The following is a 19,565-nucleotide window of genomic DNA, read 5'->3' as shown; positions in this document are numbered from 1 at the left end:
GTTCTTTTCAGAAAGTCTGTCTGTAAACCGTATGCTGTCGCAGTCTCCTATCAGCTAAAAACTTTGTGTCTGAGAGTTCTCACCCTGGCGCTGTCACTGCCTGGGTGACCTCAGACAAGTCATTTAGACCCGATTTCCTGCTCTCTGAAAGAATACTGGCTGTGAATCCAAATTCACACTTGTCGTCATTGTTGAGTGGACAGAAAGGAATTGGCCGTGCACACATGCATGCAGTGGCTTCAGACTAGCAGCACGAAGTGTGAGACAGGTGTTGCAAATCTTTGTTTAAATTTTTCCAAAACTCCACAAGATTAAGAGTTTTTTACTTGCCCTGCTGTTTAGATCTGAAACTCTTATAGCGTTGGCCAGGTTTTTTCTAGATATTAAAAAAAGCCATTGGCAGCTGTGACCATCAGTGTAGGGTCCTCACATTTGAACTGCATTGGGAAGGCCAGAGTTCAACTTTTGTGTTCTTGAAAGCTCATTAAATAATTTCTGGCAGCTGATAGATGTAGACCTCAAGCCACAGTAAGGGAGTGTCTACCTCTTCTTGTCTAAATGATATTTTTTTGTCCCTTGTGACATTTATCAGAATAACACTGAATGACTGCAGCACCAAGAGGTCTTAGGCTGTTTTTATATCCCCTCTCACAAAGGGGCCTCACAGTACAGAATGCTTAAAGGTTGTCATCAAAGTCAGAGGCGGAACAGTTGCAACAACTGCAGTTTTCATGCTGAATCAGAGGAAAGCAGAAATTTTCAGCTGGGGAAAGATACAGTGGAAATAACTGTCTCTGCCCGTAGCTCTATGTGTGTGTGCGTGTGTATGCGTATGTATGTACTTACTAAGACCTCATTCAAATCACACCACATACTTGATATTTGTTACTGTTTCCCTTTGATTGGTTTTTCTTTTCTTTTTTTTTTTCTTTTTTCGAGACAGAGTCTCACTCTGTTGCCCAGGCTGGAGTGCAGTGGTGCAGTCTTGGCTCACTGCAACCTCCACCTCCTAGGTTCAAGCAATTCTCCTGCCTCAGCCTCCCAAGTAGCTGGGAGTACAGGCACATGCCATCGTGCCAGGCTAATTTTTGTATTTTTAGTCGAGACAGGGTTTCACCATGTGGGCCAGGCTTGTCTTGAACTCCTGACCTCAAGTGATCCACCTGCTTCAGCCTCCCAAAGTGCTGGGATTACAGGCGTGTGCCACAGCACCTGGCCTGATTGGTTGTTTTTGTTTTGTTTTGTTTTGTTTTTTGTGATGGAATCTTGCTCTTTTGCCCAGGCTGGAGTGCAGTGCTGCCATCTCGGCTCACTGCAAGCTCTGCCTCCCAAGTTCACTCCATTCTCCTGCCTCAGCCTCCCGAGTAGCTGGGACTACAGGCACCGCCACTATGCCCGTCTAATTTTTTGTATTTTTAGTAGAGACGGAGTTTCACTGTGTTAGCCAGGATGCTCTCGATCTCCTGACCTCGTGATCCACCCACCTCGGTCTCCCAAGGTGCTGGGATTACAGGCGTGAGCCACCGCGCCCTGCCTGATTGGTTTTTAATAAAATATTTGTATGGATACTATCGACATGCTTTTAATGATTGCCTTTTCCAGTAAGATGGGGAGGATCTGGATGTTTAAAAAAGAAATCAAAAGGAAACCACAGAGGAAAAAGAGAAATGTTGAGGGTTTTTCTGCTTAAAGCTAAAAGATGCAAGTTGAGTGAGAACAACCTAAGAGGTATATGTTTCATTCTTTCTCCTTACAGAAAAAGTGAGCAAAGAGCACAATCATACAAAAGAAAACACCATCCGGACCACCACCAGGTAGGCGACTTTGTGTGGCGTTCCTCCAGAACACCCCATGTGGGCCACCAGCCCGTACTACATGTTGAACGCTGCTCCCCAAACCTCTTTCTCCCACTGGGTTCAAAGGAGTCACACCCTTTACCACCATTTTCTACCAAAATTTCTCGGTTGGTAGAAACAATACAGAAGTAAAGGAGGAAGACCACTAATATTTACTAAACATCTAATAGGTGTCACTTTGCTGGGAAATTTTCTGTATGTTATTGTTTTGTATTCCTGACAATAATTTTGTGAAGTAGATGTTATTATCATCCTCTCTGCAGAAGTGTCTTGGCCTGAGAGTTGAGCTGGGTGGCTCAGCTGGGACTCGGGGCTGGGTCTGTATCTCACGAAGGCCTCTTTCTGTCTTATTGCAACCCTGCTCCTGACTGCCTCTGTGACTATAGGCTGATAATTTGTCACCAAGGACATCCCAACTTTTTTTTTTTAACCTCCCAGCATTATTTGGAAGGCAAAGGTTTTAAAAGAAGAAAAAAGATAATGCTTTTAAAAAATTGCAAGAAAACTGATATCATTCACCACTGTGGACAAGGGAGTTTTCCACTTGCCAAAGGCAGTCTAAGGAGGTCAGCCAATGTAGGCTGCCCACTGTCCATCTGCCATTGTGAGGAGAGGAGGACCAGCCACTGCTGCTGCTCCCATGGAGCCTTGAAGTCCACCCAAACCTGAAACGTTGTAGGCGAGAGCCAGCAGGTGAAAACCCCACCACTGCAGAAAAGGAGCTCAGGGGAAATGCATTCTCCACCTTTGAAGGAGCGTTCTCCACTTTCAAACCTCCCTCCAATTTCTGAGTTAGCCCAAGATATGAGCTTTACAGGATGATCAAGAGCAATACACACTTTTAGGATGAATAACTAGGAACAGTGGGAACTAGCTGGGAGCTACCAAGGAGTCTTAAAATCAAGGAACTTTGCTTTCCTGAGCAAACAGAGAAAGATTCTTTCTGATGGGAACAGTTGCTGGGTTTTGTTTCTAATTTTCTTGCAACAAAAGGTAAATGATATTTTTCTTTCTGATGTGTTATTAATTGACCTCACAGCATTATCAGGCCTGTGGACAGTACTCATTTAAACTTTAATCTGAGGTTTAAAAAAAAAAATTCCATTAATTGGAGGTTAGGAATGTCAAATTTCAAAGAGCAATTAAAACAGAGCCAGCTTGCCTCACACTGGGTTTATTTTATTTATTTATTTATTTTTATTTTATTTTATTTTTTTTGAGACTGTGTCACTCTGTTTCCCAGTCTGGAGTGTAGTGGCCCAGTTGTGGCTCACTGCAGCCTCTACTTTGCAGGCTCAAGTCATCCTCCCATCTCAGCCTCCCGAGTAGCTGGAACTACAGGCGTGTGCCACCATCCTCTGCTGATTTTTGTATTTTTTGTAAGGATGGGGTTTTGCCATGTTGCCCAGGCTGGTCTCAAACTCCTGAGCTCAAGCTATGTGCCTGTCTTGGCCTTCCAAAGTGCTGGGATTACAGGGGTGAGCCACCGTGATCGGCTCACACTGGGTTTATATAGTATTAGGGAAAGGAACCTCGTTCTAATAGAACAGAAGAGTGGTATATATTAGTGTTGTGTCTGTATATAAGTATTCAGATAGAAAATGAGACTAGGAAGTTGGACTGCAGATTGTATTGAGAAATGGCTTTCGGGGGATGGAAAGGCTATTTTGTATATTAAGTTTGATGCCCAAATAGGAGATGTGAGCTCCCATGAAGTCCATCCTGCCCCCTCCTACATCTAACCTTAAAGCTATTTAGTATATTGCTTGTGTCTGTGGGTCTAAACATTGATGAAATTGGCTAGATTAGTAGACATTGAAAGACAGCAGACTAAAAGTAATAAATATTCATTTTAATTTGCTGCCATAGGATTCTTGAAGTGTTGTAGGTTAAGTCCCCTAGAGATGGAGATTCTCGTGGAAGTGCTTTATTGAGGGAATGCTTTCAGAGGAACCTGCAAGGAGGTGATGGGGGCAGAAGAGGGAAGAAGGAGAAGGAGCTGAGAGCAAGGATGTGGTTTTAGCTGGTTTGTAACTTCAGCTCCATCCCCCAGGAAGATTCACTAGCTTCAATTAATCCCCCGCAGGGGATTTATAACCTCCCACATTAGGGGGTTCCAATGGGGACAGCAGTTCTCACTTATAGTTGTCAGGCAACACTTACAGCAACTCCAGGGTGGGTGCACTACTGCTGGAGGGAGGATGTGGGCAGGACCCCACTAGCATGATCTATGGAGGTTTCTGCTGGCTCTTTAAGATTACATAATATACAACAAAAAGATGTGCTGCAAGACCATATTATTTTATGCTTTTCAGGTGTTCTCTGGAAAGAGGTAAGAAGAGGCCCCAAATTGGCTCCATACAAGGACTTTAATGTGCCTCAAGCCTAAACTGCCTTGGCTGGAGCTGAAGCATGATTATAGGATAGAGGAGAAAAAAAAAGAAATTTAACCATTTGGCAAAAATGATGCAATCCTTAAATTCTTCTCTTGCTGGGAGATTATGAGTAAGAGGAAATCCGAATTAGAGCTTTTGCCCAAAGCGAAGGAAGAGGTTCTTCCTGTGAGCCCCCAGCATTATATGGTGTTTAGAAATCAGTGTTAAGGAATTTTTGGCTTATAATTCTACAAAGTCCTCGTTATGTTTTTTATTTTTATTTTTTCCTTTGAGTAGAGGCAACTTGCTTGATTAGCCTATCCATAAATAGATCTCTTTTTTACCTCTCGCCTTATTATTTCAGGTGGAATAGAATCAAATCTTTATGCCAAGAAATCCTCTTTAACCTCAGTTAACTGATAATCAGAGACAGAAAAAACAATGCCAACTTTCTTTCTTCTTTCCGGACTCCTGTTTTAGAAGGAACTCTTACTTTGCACATACAAGATCAGTGTGTGGATTATGCTTTAAGGTGTGATTTGTGATACATTTCAAAAAGATTTACATCAAACCTCTGAATTTCTGTATCTTCAGATTTTTAAATACTAATGGAGTGTTTATTTAGTAATCATATCTTCTGTGTTTGATTTCCTAGAAGAAACTGACTATTCAGAAGGACAGTTCATGATTGGAATCAAGTTCAGAATTTTTCGCACTTTGAGAGTAGTTAGGTATACTTAAGGTAGTTTCATTTGTAAAGGGCAGGTCTGGGATGCCAGCCTCAGCACAGCACGGAGATCAAGCCTTCCCTTGCCTTTCTCATGCTGGTAAATGCCTAGAATCTCCTGATCCTAGTGTCTGGATATCCAAGGACATGAGGTGGGGAGAAGAGACACAAAGCTGAAGAAAGGAGCTGATTCTATCCCTGCCTTTTATAAACCCACAGCTTCCCTCACAATTGTTTATCATTATTTATCTTGATGCTCATTTCAACCACAAGACTAAGGAAAAGTGTAGCAACCCAAGAGGAAACACTCTGTAGCCTGGCGTTCCAATACGTGCTTGCCAGTGAGTCATGGGAGTGCTGATGCCCGTGTCCTGCACCAAGAGAACACGAAGTCCATGGGTATGTGCTGTTAACTCTCCATCCTGTAAGGGTTGGTGACTGCACTTTCCTCATCATCAAATCTTCCCTTCTCACACCTGTCCAGTGGCAACTCTGCCCCTTGTTAATACCTCTGTTATAGGATGGGTAGATAAGGAGAGTGAAAATGATGGGAGACAGCATTCTTTGTTAGCGATTTTTTAAAGGGGTTTAGGTGAAGCTAAGGTTGAAACTAGTAACTACCAAGTTTCTGGATCACTGGATCTCTACCTCATTTTTAAAAACTCTTATAATGGAAAATTTCAAACATATACAGAAGTATCTGTCATCCAATCCAACAGTCATCAATTAATGCTTTATGATATTTTTATCTATCTCCCTCCTCTAATTCCCCCTCCCTGTAGATTATTTTGAAGCAAATCCCAGACATCATTTTAAGAACTGATGTGAGAATCCCCTTTTTTTTAATCCTAAGAACTTAGACTCAGCTGCTTAAATTACAAAAATCTTCCCAAAAGTAAAAGAGAAAAACAATCCACCAAGGCACACCATGTAGCCAGGCAGAAAAATCAATCTACTTAGCAGCTGAAATGATTGAATCATGTAGTCCTGCTCACCAATGCCTTGACCCTGTCCCTCCACCCTTGTTTGTGTCCTCATTGGGGCACTTCCCATTGAATCAGTCCTTTAGATGGAACTTCACCGTAAATGCTAAAACAGCAGTCTCTTTCCCTGTTTAACCTCAGAGTCTAGAAAATTCAATCCAAGTGTAAAGAAGGCTGTGGGTCTCCTTTGAGATAGTGTGTGGACTGAGTATTCTTAATGCCACTCTATCCGACAAATGAGATGAGGAGAGTGTCCTGGCCAGACCCATGAGAACAGAAGGACCGAACATTTCAGACTAATAAAATCCTGATTTTTCTATTTCCTTTCCCAGCACAATCCTAGGTTCTGCAGGGAGCAGATAACTAGCTATTATGATCATTTGGTAGATGAAAATACATGAGGCATGATATCATAATCAGATCTCAAAGTTTAATGGAATAAAAAGAAGATCTACATCCTTTGACATGGACCATCACCCAGCCAGATGCTGGATAAGATCGAAATAGGAAAATGGAACCCTAGAGTAAGAATCAGATAGCTCCTGGCAGGTGAATTGGACATGCTCGATGTTGTGTAACACCATGAACTTCAAACAATGGCTGCCAAGAACCCTCTCTTGGTTATTTGTTCTCTCTTTTCCCCATTAATAATTCAGTGTCCATGGGGGTATAAGATTGCAGGCCTATAAGAAATACTTTCTCACACCTGGCTTGCTTCGTTCCAAAAACAAGGAAGAGTTTGCCTGAATTGTTCTTTTCTCCATTACTAGACAAAAAGCGGAAGTGGGAAAATCAGAGAAAGATAGACTCATATCATGCTGTGCAGACCAATATTTAATTTGCCCAATTTTCAGAATTTGAAATGCAGGCTATTTTTCTGTGATTTAGATAATGGCACATAGTGTTTACTAAAAGACATATTCACTTGGAATCATCCAATGTAGAATTTTCCTTTGTGATGGTTCGGATGCGTGTCCTTAAATATTTATGATTCAGTAATAGAAATTGCACAAATTTGTAAAAGCATGATGTGCTGCCTCAATTTGCACAATTTTCCCTTTTCAGTTCTTCGGTAGGAGTAAGAGAATAATACTACATTACCTTAAAAAGTAAAAATATTGCTTTTAGAGAACACTGAATTAGACAGAAGCAATTAAGAAAAGAAACCAGAAACAGAGCAAATGAAATTGATATCTAAAGAGGTCTCCATATATTCTCTTTACCCTTTACATGTTGTGACTTTAAAATTAAATGCAATGAGCATTCTATTTCTAAAGAATGGAAATTGCTACTAATTTCATGGAGTCCCTTCAGTTAGGACATTTATTTCTTTATGGTGAAGCCAAGGCTGTTTTGGGGCCTCATGGCACCATCGTACATTTTAAAGACTCCCTCCCTTAGTACGCTGCCATCTACTGGAATATTGTCACAATAAATCTGATGTCTGTGACGTTAATCATGCCCCTCTAGATGTGGTGCTTTTGTGCAGTGCACAGCCTACACCACTATCTGCAGCTGCGCTGACACACATGCTGACTTGAGAATCTTTTCGGTGGCATTCTTTGCTGTTTATTTTTGAGTTTCTATTTTTCAAAGAAATTAGAACTGACCCTTGAAAACAATGGAGATACACACACACACACACACACACACACACACACGGCCTGAAATTACTTCATGCATTGTTGCCATTTGCATTTGTTTTTCCTTCCCATTTCACCAAGCCATTTCTCAGTTCTTTGTTCTATTCCTTTACTCCATTGTCCTATAGATATTTGCCCTCTACCATTTTTCCTCCGTTCGTGACATCTATACTGAAATGTTATATTGAACAATATGCTTCTAGAATGGTTCAGTGTTGTGTTACTCTTAAGAGGCAAATTTAAATCTCCTTTTCAGGATCTGAAGAGGGCTGTGCCTTTCTTTTCATTTCTCATGGACACTCCTGTCTTTATTTCTACTGGCTTGCAATAGTATTCTCTCTTGTTTTTATGACTCCTAATAGTCAGGAATGAAGTTTAAATTGGTAAGTCTCTGTCAGTGGACATCCAGAGACTGTGTTCTCCTCCAGCTACCTTTGGTAGGTTGTGCAAGAAAGATATAACCAAAAAGTATGTGTGGCTTAGGTGCTGTTCTTATCTGGAATTTTCTCTCAAGAGTATCTTCAGGATTGTTACTAGAAATGTATCAAGTCTTTCAAGGGTTGACCTCTGCGAAGCAGCCCTCTTGCATGATGTGGTGGGCCAGGAGATGATCCACATTTCACTAGCATCATCTGTAACTTCCACATGACAGAGGCTTGCGTCACTGCAGAGAAGACAAAGTTCATCTGTTCTCAGCTCACCTCAGCAGAAAGCTCTTCGTCTTTGTTTGTGTATAAAGTCAGATTCCTGCGGGAGATCCTCCACAAGCTGACATTTCAAGTATCCGGACGTGCAGGGTTCACTTCCTTGGTCAGTGGTTGGCTCTGGCTCCCCCGGTCTGGCCTCTCCACTGCAGCGGCCCTCGACAAGGCCTGGCATTGTGCTCCTTGTCCCGAGAAGTTTCCTGGCTCCACAGTGCATGAATGCTAGAGCAGCAGCAACAGGAACTTGTTCCTTGAAAACTTGGTGTTAGGTTATACATGTTGGCCCACCTTTAAGACAACCTGAAATAGGAAACATTTATACTTTTCAAAGAAGAAAATACTAAACATGAACAATACGTTATATTTTCCTAAGATGCTGTACTTTTCTTCTACAATATTGCATACAACCTTTTCCTTCCATAGCTGTCAGACTTCTGAAACTGAAGCAGACTGATACTGAGGGTCATAACTGAGATGCAGTTGTTTCTGCCTGTGTCTTTTACAACTGTCCCTCAGAGCTTTCTCTTTAAAAGACCGAGTCTTTTCCAAAGTAAAGGATCCTAAACAGTAAAATGTAATAGTTGTTTTTAACTTTTAAAAGTATCTTATTTCCAGATAATATAGGAGCACATAAAGAAAATGTATTTTTAGTCCTACTACCTAGAGACAGCCACTGCTAAGTTGGTGGTGTGTATCCTTGCTGGATTTTTTTTTTCATTTATATATGTATAAATTCATATTTATAAGTATATATTTATATATGTATAACTGAATCCTACTACCTATACAGTTTTATAATCTTCTGTTTTCACCTAGCAATATATAAGATTGTCCATTTTTCCATGGACGTTCTCAATGTTATTCTTTTAATGTTTGCATAGTATTCAGTGTTTGTCTGCATTACAATTTATTTAATCAGTCCCTTGTTATTGGATATCAAGGGTCCCCCCCCAAAAAAAATTGTTAATATAAACAATGGTGGGATAAAATGACTCAAAACAGTATTCACATTTTTCAGGCTATTGGTACAAATTGTCAAAATGACTTTTAAAAAGATGGAATCTGCAATTCTAACAGTTTTCATGAGAGACAGAGACAGAGGGAGACAGAATGTTTCAAAGGCCTGACCAACTCTGTGCTTATCATTAAAATTTTTTAATGATTGAAGGGTATAAAATTATATCTTCCATTTAAAGTCTTTCATTTATTGATTCCTAGTGCTCTTAAGCATTTTGTTCATGGAGAGACATTGGTATTTGCTCGTGTGTGTGTGTGTGTGTGTGTGTGTATGTGTGTGTTTTGGTTTTTTTTTTGTTTGGTTGGTTTTTTTTGAGACAAGGTCTTGCCCTGTCGCCCAGGCTGGAGTGCAATGGCACAATCTCCACTCACAGCAGCCTGTACTTCCTGGGCTCAAGTGATCCTCCCACCTCAGCCTTCCACGTAACTGGGACTACAGGCATGCACCACCACGCTCGGCTAATTTTTGTATTTTTTGTAGAGACGGGGTTTCTGCCATGTTGCCCAGGCTGTTCTCGAATTTCTGGACTCAAGTGATCCTCCTGCCTCGGTCTCCCAAAGTGCTGGGATTACAGGAGTGAGCCACCATGTACAGTCTTGTATTTTCTTTTACTGTCATTTCTTACTCTGTTTGGTGGCTTGTCTAGGTTGGATTTTTTGTTTAGTTGTTGCTATTGATTTTTTATTATTATGAAATGTTTTTACCAAAATAGAAAGAATAAGATAATGAATCACTATATTCCCATCACCCATATTGAACATGTATCAACATTTTGCCGCACTTGGTTTACCAGTCCTTTTTCCTCCTGTATTTTAAGTCACATCCCAGATATCAAGCATTCGTTCCCAGATTCTTTGGTATATATCTCTGAAAAGTAAGGAGATTTTCCATGATACTCTTTCACATCTTACAAAATTAACAACACCTTTAGTTTTTCATTGCTGTAAAGTTTCTGTTTCATTGGCCCCAGCCAAGTGTGCAGCCGCATCAGCGGAACTGGAGGAGAGGAAACCCAGCTTAGCTGCCTTGTCATCTCCAAAAATTAAAGAAGAAAATCTGCTGCCTATATGCTTGTAGAGTGATGGAGTACACTTGAGTCCCCTCTGCCCACAGGCCCATTTAGAAACCCACTGAATCTGCAATGCCAGCCTCAATTTTTAGATAAATGTCCCAGCTGAAACTTGCGAATGTATAGGAATAATCCAAGTTTTATTCACAACAGCCCCTCTTTCTTTGAAAATGTGTGAGCCCAACATGATCAATGACTGAGTTTTCAGGCCTAACCCGCTGGGGCCACAGGAGGTCCTTGTTATGTCCCTTGTATGGTCAAATAAGGAATTTTCTCTTTCAGATGGTCGGGGTTGTCTTCAGGGCGGAGACTCACAGTCATTTTTAATCTTGGGCACTCTTGTCCACCCCCACATTACCTAACCTGCCACCCGGGGTCCTTTTCATTACAATAAATAAAATCCCTTAGGAACAGGGGTTCCCATTTCTGTGGTATTGAAAAGGGAAGGGCAATGTTCATGTGTACCATGAAAACTTTTCTTTCGTTATAGATTACCTTTTTAATTGACTGTAAGAATATTGGTAAGACAACTGGCCCTGACTGTTATAGGTAACATGTTAATATCTGGGCACATTTCAGAAGCAACAGCTATACAACTGCTTATTCAAAGTGAAAATGAGGAAGTTAGGAAGACCACACATGGTCCTAGGCCACATGGAGTGATTGCTACTGCAGAACAAAAGGACTGTATCAGGGTCTTCTTCTATATTTCACATGATACTGATGCAACTGTATAGAGTGTTTACATTTTATTTTTTAAAGTGTTTGAAATTCTTTTACAAAAATATGTAGAACTAAGCAGTTAATATATTTCAAATACAATTATAATTGCTTTCAAATACAAATATAATTGAAATATATTAACTGCTTATAAATATGTTACACAACATGTACATATATAAATATATAAAAAGAAATGTTAAGCATCTATTATTTTAAATTATTAGCAAATAAAAGGAAGTAATATTTGAGAAAAACAAAATCACTAAAGTGAAGAAAACTGCGTTAATCATGAAAATTAAGTTGAAAATGAAATACTGTTATTTGATATTTTCAGAAAGTGAAATATGTAAAAATAAAGTGTTTTGGTTTTTGAGTTGTGAGCTTATTTTCATGTAAGCTATTCCAGCTTCTCGAAGAATGTCTTCTCACCTTAAAGTGCTTGAGGAAATGTTGAGGAGATAGTTATAACTAATACAAAGATTTCCTTTATTACTTATCTTTGAATAAACCCACCTTTCTTATTTGATATGTTTAAGAAGCACAAAAAAAAAAAAAAAAAAAAAAAAAAACCTCTTTTGTCCTTTGGCAAGGCCTGTAATCTGTTATTATTAGCAAGCTCTAGTTTTTGTTCAAAGAAAACATTTCCGGTTTGTTCTCATTTCCTTCAGTTTCATTATATGAAACATAGATATCGAGATCCCATATGCAAGTTACCTGTATCCATTTTAATTCTGTAACATGCATATTTCACATATTCAAAATATTTTTGAACTAAAGTCAGATTAATTCTTGACATAACTTTTGTCTATTGCCTGCCTTTTCTTGTGGCTTTTGGAGACATGGAAAACTGTTTTCTCAACTACTGCTTCCTGTTCACTTCAAAATGTTAATGCCGTGTGTCACTCCTGGAGGGTTTCTTAAGGTCTAAGTGATTCAGAGGTCAGAGTTTTTAAAATACTGGCTCAGTGATTTTGGACAAATCTATGGCATTTCAGTTCTTAAAAAATAACATGATGTATCAACATGGAAAACCAGTATTGCAGTGGCTTAACAACTGGGTCTGAGTAGAGAGGAGGAAGACACTGTTACCAGGAAGGATAGAAAACCACCTGGTGAGGGGCCCAGGGGCTGAGGTCGGCTGGGGAGCAGGTAGCAGTTAGAGAGAGAACACGCTGAACACATTGGCTCCCACAGAACTATTCTACCCCACACTGGGACTTCAGCTCTCTTTTTGCAATATATAGTTTCTCAGACATAAATCTAAGTGAGATAACTTGTTTTAAAAATTTCCTTAAAGTAATGCAAAAGAAAATTAAAAATTACCCCAGATTCTTTCAGACATGTTTCACCCAGCTCTCGAAAGAAATCTGTAAACCCTGTTAGGTCACATAATATATGGCTGAATATATATATGATAATTGAGTACTTTTACTTGATTAAGTCACTGAAGAATTTTTTTTTTTTTTTTAAGATTCACTATTTTAAAAAAATTTACTAAGGTAATTTGTCTCTGCGCAGACAGAAGTCAGACTACCACTTTAGGATGACTTGCTAGAAACTTTTACATTTAATAGAATTTCATGCCACCCTGATCTATCTAGTCCCTTCTGAGTTCTAAGTAAAAACTCATTACAGTGCAGTCTTTTTTTCTTTGTTTAATCTTTTTCTTTTCTATTTGTCATTCCCAAGTTTAGTCTTGAAAGTTACTATCTCTTAGAAAAAAAAAAATGTTTCTTCTCTATTGCTCCTTTAAAACTGTTGTGTCATTACCAAAGCAAGGTCTTTTCTGAACTTTCTCTCACAGTCTGTACTCACCTTCTTTTCTTTTTTCTTTTGGTTTTGTTGTTGCTGTCAAAATGAGAATCCCTATAATGTTTGGTTTCAGTGGTGGCACTTGGGGAGGGTTGGTTTTAGGTAGATGGGCCTTCGCTTCTGCATGAGGCAGAACTCCCTGTTGGCCATCAGGTGTTAAAGGTGGAAATACTGGTGTCACGATAGGCACTTAGCAGAATGTATCGCTGTTTAGAGCCATCATCCTTTATGGCCTGTTTTATTATTTATTGTAAATCTTTTCCTTTCTCAGCCCTGTGCTGCTGACCCCACATCCCATGCCTGGCCTGGAATTGTCCACTCACTATGACACCCCTGCCCCTTCATGTCTTAGCCCTTAGATTTTCTACAGGAGAAAAATCAAAATATACTTTCCACAGCCATTTCACTTGTATCCAGAAAAGAAACTCAAGTAGATAAAAGTTGTATAAGATCGTATTTTCAAAACCCAGGGAAATTAACAGGGGGCTTGGGCTCTTTGATGTGCATACCATCAACTTCCAGATGCTGCTACTGAATAGTTACTGAATATTTATATGAATTATGTAAGTCTTCCAGGTAGCCAGTCTTTGACCCAGGCCAAAGGGAATATGTTGTGATAGATGATGATTTTGTTGAGTGAAAATAAGTGACGATTCCCTCCCCATTAGCTGTTAATTTCCACCCCCTCCTCTATCAACTTTTTACCAAAAATATTAACCAGAAATAAATCTCTTTTTTTGCTTTTTTCCACTTCCTTGGCTTACTTTCTGAATGGAGGGGCTTTTTCATAATCAAATGACTTAAGTCTAGGCAGGCAAAGATTCAGAAGCAAGGGATAGGTGTTCACAAACTGGCTTCTTTTCTGGAATAGTGGGTGACTGGCTGAAGTTACCAGTTGGAGGACAGCACAAACATGCTTTGGGGCACATCGTAAAGTCCAATATATTTCATGGATTGTTTTACTCCCTGGGAAGATGCAGCCCGCTTCATCCTGTGTCCGGTGCCTCCTGGAACTTGCCTCTCCACTGCCCACTGCCAACAGTGACAGTCACTGAGCAGCATGAACGAGGTGTCAGCCTCACCACCCCTTACTGAAGTGCTTTGTCCACCGCAAAGCTGGGTGTCACCTGAGAACGGATGTGCTTCTGTACTTTACAGTCACTGTGAGGCACAGGAGAAGAAGAAGAACTTATATACGACCCAGCATTCTAAAAATGAACGGGACAGAGTTACACATGGAGTATCTTCTGTTTTCTTAGTACCTTGTGCAGAGAGTTAAGAATAACCAGTGTTATTGCAGACCTAATCCCATGAAGCAAGCTCTGCTCTATAGGGCATGCTCCAAGTTTAGTTTTTTCTCCTTCCTGAAGCATGAAGCTAATCTGGGCACCAGAAGGATTAATACACAGATGTGTATGTAGCCATAGTGCCACCATGTGCTTTACAGCTTTGGCGAAATAGAAGCTTACAAACAACTAACGACCTCGTTACCCTTCCTTCTTCATTTAGAGTTAATAGCAGAGACAGGCTTGCTCTCGGAAGCTGTAGGTACAGCAGTGGCAAATGTTTAGAGTTGCAAATTGACCAGGCCCATGAATGACAGAAGTTTTAGAAAATTGGGGCGTATCTTAACTTCTATAGGGAAATAAAGACAAAAATTATTTTTACTTGCTCTATTTCTCAATAGAAAAGTCTTTCCACTTCCTTCAGTACCTTTACATTGAAATGACTGGTGCCTACTCCCCTCCATCACCCCCTTCTCTTTCTCTTCCTTTTCTCCATCTGTTCCAAGGATTCATGTCCGTAAATTCCTTAGGTGTTAACGGACCAACGAAAGGCAGTGTAGCTGAGCGGGAAAGAGTGCAGATGTGGAAGCCAACGTGCTCAACTCATGGGCATGAACAACTACCTAACTTCTTTGTGCCTAAGTCTCCACATCTGTAAAACAGGGATAATGCAGTAGTCCTTCCTTATCCACAGGGAATATGTTTCAAGACCCACAGTGGTTGGCCAGGCCCGGTGGCTCATGCCTGTAATCCCAGCACTTTGGGAGGCCCAGGCAGGCAGGTCACATGAGGTCTGGAGTTCGAGACCAGCCTGACCAACATGGCAAAATCCCATCTCTACTAAGAATACAAAAATTAGCTGGGCATGGTGGCACACGCCTGTAATCCCAGCTACTTGGGAGGCTGAGGATGGAGAATTGCCTGAACCCAGGAGGCGGAGGTTGCAGTGAGCCAAGATTGCGCCACTGCACTCCAGCCTGGGTGACAAGAGCAAAACTCTGTCTCAAAAAAGAAAAAAGACCCACAGTGGTTGCCGGAAACCTCAGATAGTGCTGAACCCTATATACACGATGCTTTTTCCTATGCATACATATGGTAAAGTTTAATTTATAATTTAGGCTTAGTAAGAGATTAACAACCGTAACTAATAATAAAATAGGACAATTAGAACAACATTCTGCATAACAGTATTGTTATTCTGGGTTAAGAGTTATGTGCATATGGTCTCACTCTCAAACTATCTTATTGTACTGTACTGTGGATAACAAATCAGAAAGCCAAACCATGGATAAGGGGGGACTGCTATAATAATGGTAGCTACTCTGATAGGGTTCTTATGAGGACCAAGTGAAGTTAATACACACAAAGCACCTTTAATCAGTGCCAGATACTTAGTGTTTGTTGCTAGTATTTATTGAGCATGTACTATGTACTGAGGACTTTAACATGAAACATCTCATTTGAACCCTTACAGCACCCCTCTAAAAGATGGCATTGTTAAACCTCTTTTTCAGTGATGAAACTGAGGCTAGAGGAGTTATTGACTGGACAAAGGTCCCTTACCTATGAAATAACCAATATGAAATTCAGATTCCAATTTTTCTGATTCCAAACTTTCTGCAAAACCACCACACTCCCTACCTCCTGGCATGAACGGATCCGAATGCAGAGCATGGCGGCTGCATGTTTGGTCTGAGACCGATTCCCTGTTAACCTAATGTCTTCTCTCTGTAGCTAAGACTTACACCAGCCTTAAGCTGCCTTGCCTTCTGAAAGTTTCTCCATTGATTCTTTGCCCCGTAGAAACATTGGCAGCCCTTTTGTGCATTTTTAGTATCCAGCAGCACTCCCTTCTAATTCTCTGCTCCCTCAGAAGAAATCTCTTCTTTTCTATGCAGGATAAAGCTGGCATCCAGGGTAGAAAATTATTTTGAATGTTGTTTCCCTCAGTGATTGTCTCCCTTTCCATTCAGTTTCTTCTGAGCAGCTCAGTGATAATAGGGCTCCACTCCTCACATCAGCAGGAATCTGCACTTTTGAAGAGAGCATGTGAAGACACAGCGCTAGCCCATTGCCACTACTTAGCAAGACCCAGGAGACTACTGCCACCTCATAGCACAGCAGCCTCTGCTCGCTTCACCTAGAAAGCTAAGTGAAGGTTATTCTTAAATGTACCTCTGGTCTTGACCAGCCCTCTCTTTTAAACTCTTCTTCGACCTGCAAGTGTCGCTGCTGGCTGGCGATGTTGGCCACTAGCATCACCATGTCCCATCTGGACTGCTGCACTGGCCACACGCCTTGTCCTCTGCAAGTCCCCCAGGCCGCACTGCCTGCTGCAGCCACATGGAGCTTTCTGAAACTGAAGTCCGGTTCCCTGATCCCCTTACCTAAGACACTGCAGTGCCCTCACTACTGCTGGGACAAAGCCATGATCACGGCACACAGGGTCCAGCCTCATTTCCCTCCACCATGGGCCTTCCTCCAGCTCTGCAGGCTGGCTGTGCTCTCTCCCAGTGCTGGGGCCACCTTCCCCAGCTCCTTGAAACAAACGCTAAGGACCCTACTGTCCATTCCGCTCATGGTGGCTTTTGCAGGAAGGCCCTTCCTGGGCTCCCCGGCCAGGCCAGGCCCCGTGGTCACACTGTGTCCCCTCCTCCACTGCCTTAGCCACCCTTGCAAGTTATGAGATGTTTGGTAGAAAGCGACATATCTGCCCCTTTGCTTCTCCCCACTTTCTGCCTCCTACTAGCCTATAGCCAGTGTTCACTTCTTAAGCCTATTTAAATTGTTTTGTGTTTAAGATACAAAGAAAAACCATGGCATACAAAGTGGTGCTAAATCTAGCCTAACATAGTCATGTAAAACTGTATTATCTATCAATGTATGTTTTACTTTAAAAAAAAGTGTCTTCCATTTTCATCTTAACATTCTCTTTTTAAAATGGAATAATAGCAACTATAGCCTTGTGGCATGTTTAGCAAAGCAGCACTAGTCCTGGTAGTCCTAGGCTTGGTCTGTTGTTCTGCTCCAGATCTGCTATTTTGCCCAGGAGAGTGGTTGAGGGTAGTGATCCCTCCTGGCTGCGTTTCCCCGCCTTCTGGGAAGGTTCAGCCAATCAGAGGCACTGGTGAGAGGTAGGGGTGGGACTTAAGGTAGAACCTGGGTATTTATCTCCTCTAGTGCTCCACCTCCCATGACCTGGGCTCCATTTATCTCCTCCTTTTGTCCCTCCAGCCTCAGGGTGGCAATGGCTTCCTGCCCTTCTTATCTCTGGGCTGTGTTACTACCCCATGGAACTTCCACTATATGGGTACCCAGTTCCTATGGTTGAATTTCTTCTGTTGTAAATAAATAGGGCTTTCCATTTTCTAGGTTGGACTCTGATGGATACTCTAGTATTCTCATATGTGATCGTCGTACTTGTTCACATTTTATTTTAGAGGCCTGGAAGATGGACCCTGTGACCGAGTTAGAATCCTCTGATTAAAAACTTCCAATCCTTTGTGTTCACTATGGTCATGGTTTTAGGGGGAACCCTGGCAGGATGTCTGGTGACCCTAGTTCTAGTTCTAGCTGAGTCACTAGGGGAGCTTAGGATCACTCAGGTCAGGGCCTCTCTTTCATGTTAAATGAGTTAGCTCCTTCGGGTCCCTTCTGGCAGCCCCATTTTCTGACTTTAACTCCTTCAGAACCAACACAATTTCAAGTTGCAGTTGTCATTTCTGTGGGGACCGGTGACATGTTTCCTTCAGTGTATGGGTCCCTGGCCCCAGCCATCTGTCTTGATGTGTGCAGTGGGTCCCTGAGGGATCAGGTGACAGAATATGGGTGAGCCAAGGCAACTCCATCTCTACTGGGAAAACCACAGACAGGCTCTTTCTGATTCTGACCCAGGCAGGGCACAACACACACACAGAGAATAGAGCAAGAGGAAAATGTACTGCTCAGCTGTCCTCCTCTACGGGTTTAACAGTGTTTCAAAGATGATGTTTCATATATTCCCCCCAAATATAAAACCCATAGGCAGAAGGTACAGCCGGCACTTGTCTGATGTAATGACTTTTCTTTTTCTCCATTTTAAGCACAATCTTCTTATATTCACTGAACACCATTGCAAACAACACCTTATCCAATATTGCGTATGTATGTATTTGGGGCCAGGTGCTCTGGGTGTCTTAAATAACTTTAATTTACTAAACCTCACTCCCCCTCCCCCACCCCAGCCCTTTCTTTTCAGAAGACACATTTAGACAATCACCATTCACCTCCAATTCAAAAGAACTGCTGCCCAGTGAATCTGTGCTGCACGGAAGAATATCAGCTCCAGGTATGGAAACATTGTTGGCTTTGCTTCTGCTGTTGATTGCTTAAGAATTACTTTCCTGAAACGTGTGAATTTTCAGATACTTTCAGCTTACGGATGTAGTTATTCATATAAAGCTAGGTTTTAGAAAAGGAGGAGAAACTCAATTTAAGCTACAAAAGTTTATTAAAATGTTTACAGTAATAAGCCTCTTCATCTTTGCTTTAAGAGCTTATTGTTCTTTACCTGCTGATATTTCACCCACATAATGAATTTCTTTTTCTTTAAAATAATGAAGTATAACCTGAAAATAATTTGCTTCACACATTGTATTTCAGGCTGGCAGCCAGGAATATAAGGGAGGGCAGTGGCGAGAGCGCTAGTCCCCAGTAGGGCAGGTCATGACCCCAGGGGGTGTGGCCCCCACAAAGACCACCTCAGTTTGCATGGAAACAAGACAGCTCATTGAGGAAACCTTGCCATCCAGACTTTTGTCTCTCTTCTTGGCCATAGTATCTACATATATCCATCCAGTGCTCCATTTTGCCATCTCAGCCATCAGCACATCATTTTTTATCCATTCTTCCTTTCTTCATTTCTCCTTTCCCGGGTAGAAGGAAGGATGTGCTTGCTGTTCCTTATCCACAACATGGCCATCCTGGAGGGCTTATGTGTGTGTTCTCAGAGTTACTGTGAAATGAGAACATCTGAGAACCGCTGCACTCTAGTTCATACTCCTTACCCATACCCACCTATCTAGCTGCTAGGAAACTTCTGCCAGTTGCTACCTTGCCTCCCGGCTGTGGAGAGGATCTCCGCAGCACTCGGTAGCCTCCATCCGCATTCATTTGTCCAGGAGACCAGGGCCGCCTGGGTGCAGGGCAGGACTCACAGCCGGGTTGTTGGCCCCACAGCCTCTTCAAGAATAAAGTCCAAGTCTCCTCCACATACTCAGGGAGCCCTGTTTCCCAGGGCACTGGAGAACTGATGAATTTGCAATGCAGAAAGAATTCAGTAACATCTGAAATATTGGCCTCGGGTATCACAGGTCATTGGAAATGGCTTG

The 19,565-nt window shown here is 41.5% G+C and overlaps 1 protein-coding gene across 8 annotated transcripts in view; it reads left to right on the top strand.

Moving 5' to 3' along the window:
- The window catches only part of ZNF827 (zinc finger protein 827), a 174,246-nt gene that overhangs the window by 90,473 nt on the left and 64,208 nt on the right, over positions 1 to 19,565 (top strand). For all 8 annotated transcript variants that reach the window (XR_013417314.1, XM_015139303.3, XM_015139301.3 and 5 more), the window contains 2 exons: positions 1,757 to 1,814; positions 18,420 to 18,523. Coding sequence is in view for 7 of the 8 variants with exons in the window: in XM_015139303.3 (XP_014994789.1) it covers positions 1,757 to 1,814; positions 18,420 to 18,523 (162 nt within the window). In the remaining variant the exon portion in view is untranslated. The remainder of the gene's footprint in view (positions 1 to 1,756; positions 1,815 to 18,419; positions 18,524 to 19,565) is intronic.

The sequence above is a fragment of the Macaca mulatta genome, chromosome 5 (assembly GCF_049350105.2).
Source record: "Macaca mulatta isolate MMU2019108-1 chromosome 5, T2T-MMU8v2.0, whole genome shotgun sequence".
Taxonomy (NCBI): domain Eukaryota; kingdom Metazoa; phylum Chordata; class Mammalia; order Primates; family Cercopithecidae; genus Macaca; species Macaca mulatta.
Note: the sequence above shows the minus strand (reverse complement) of the source record. Positions and strands in the feature narration are given on the sequence as shown.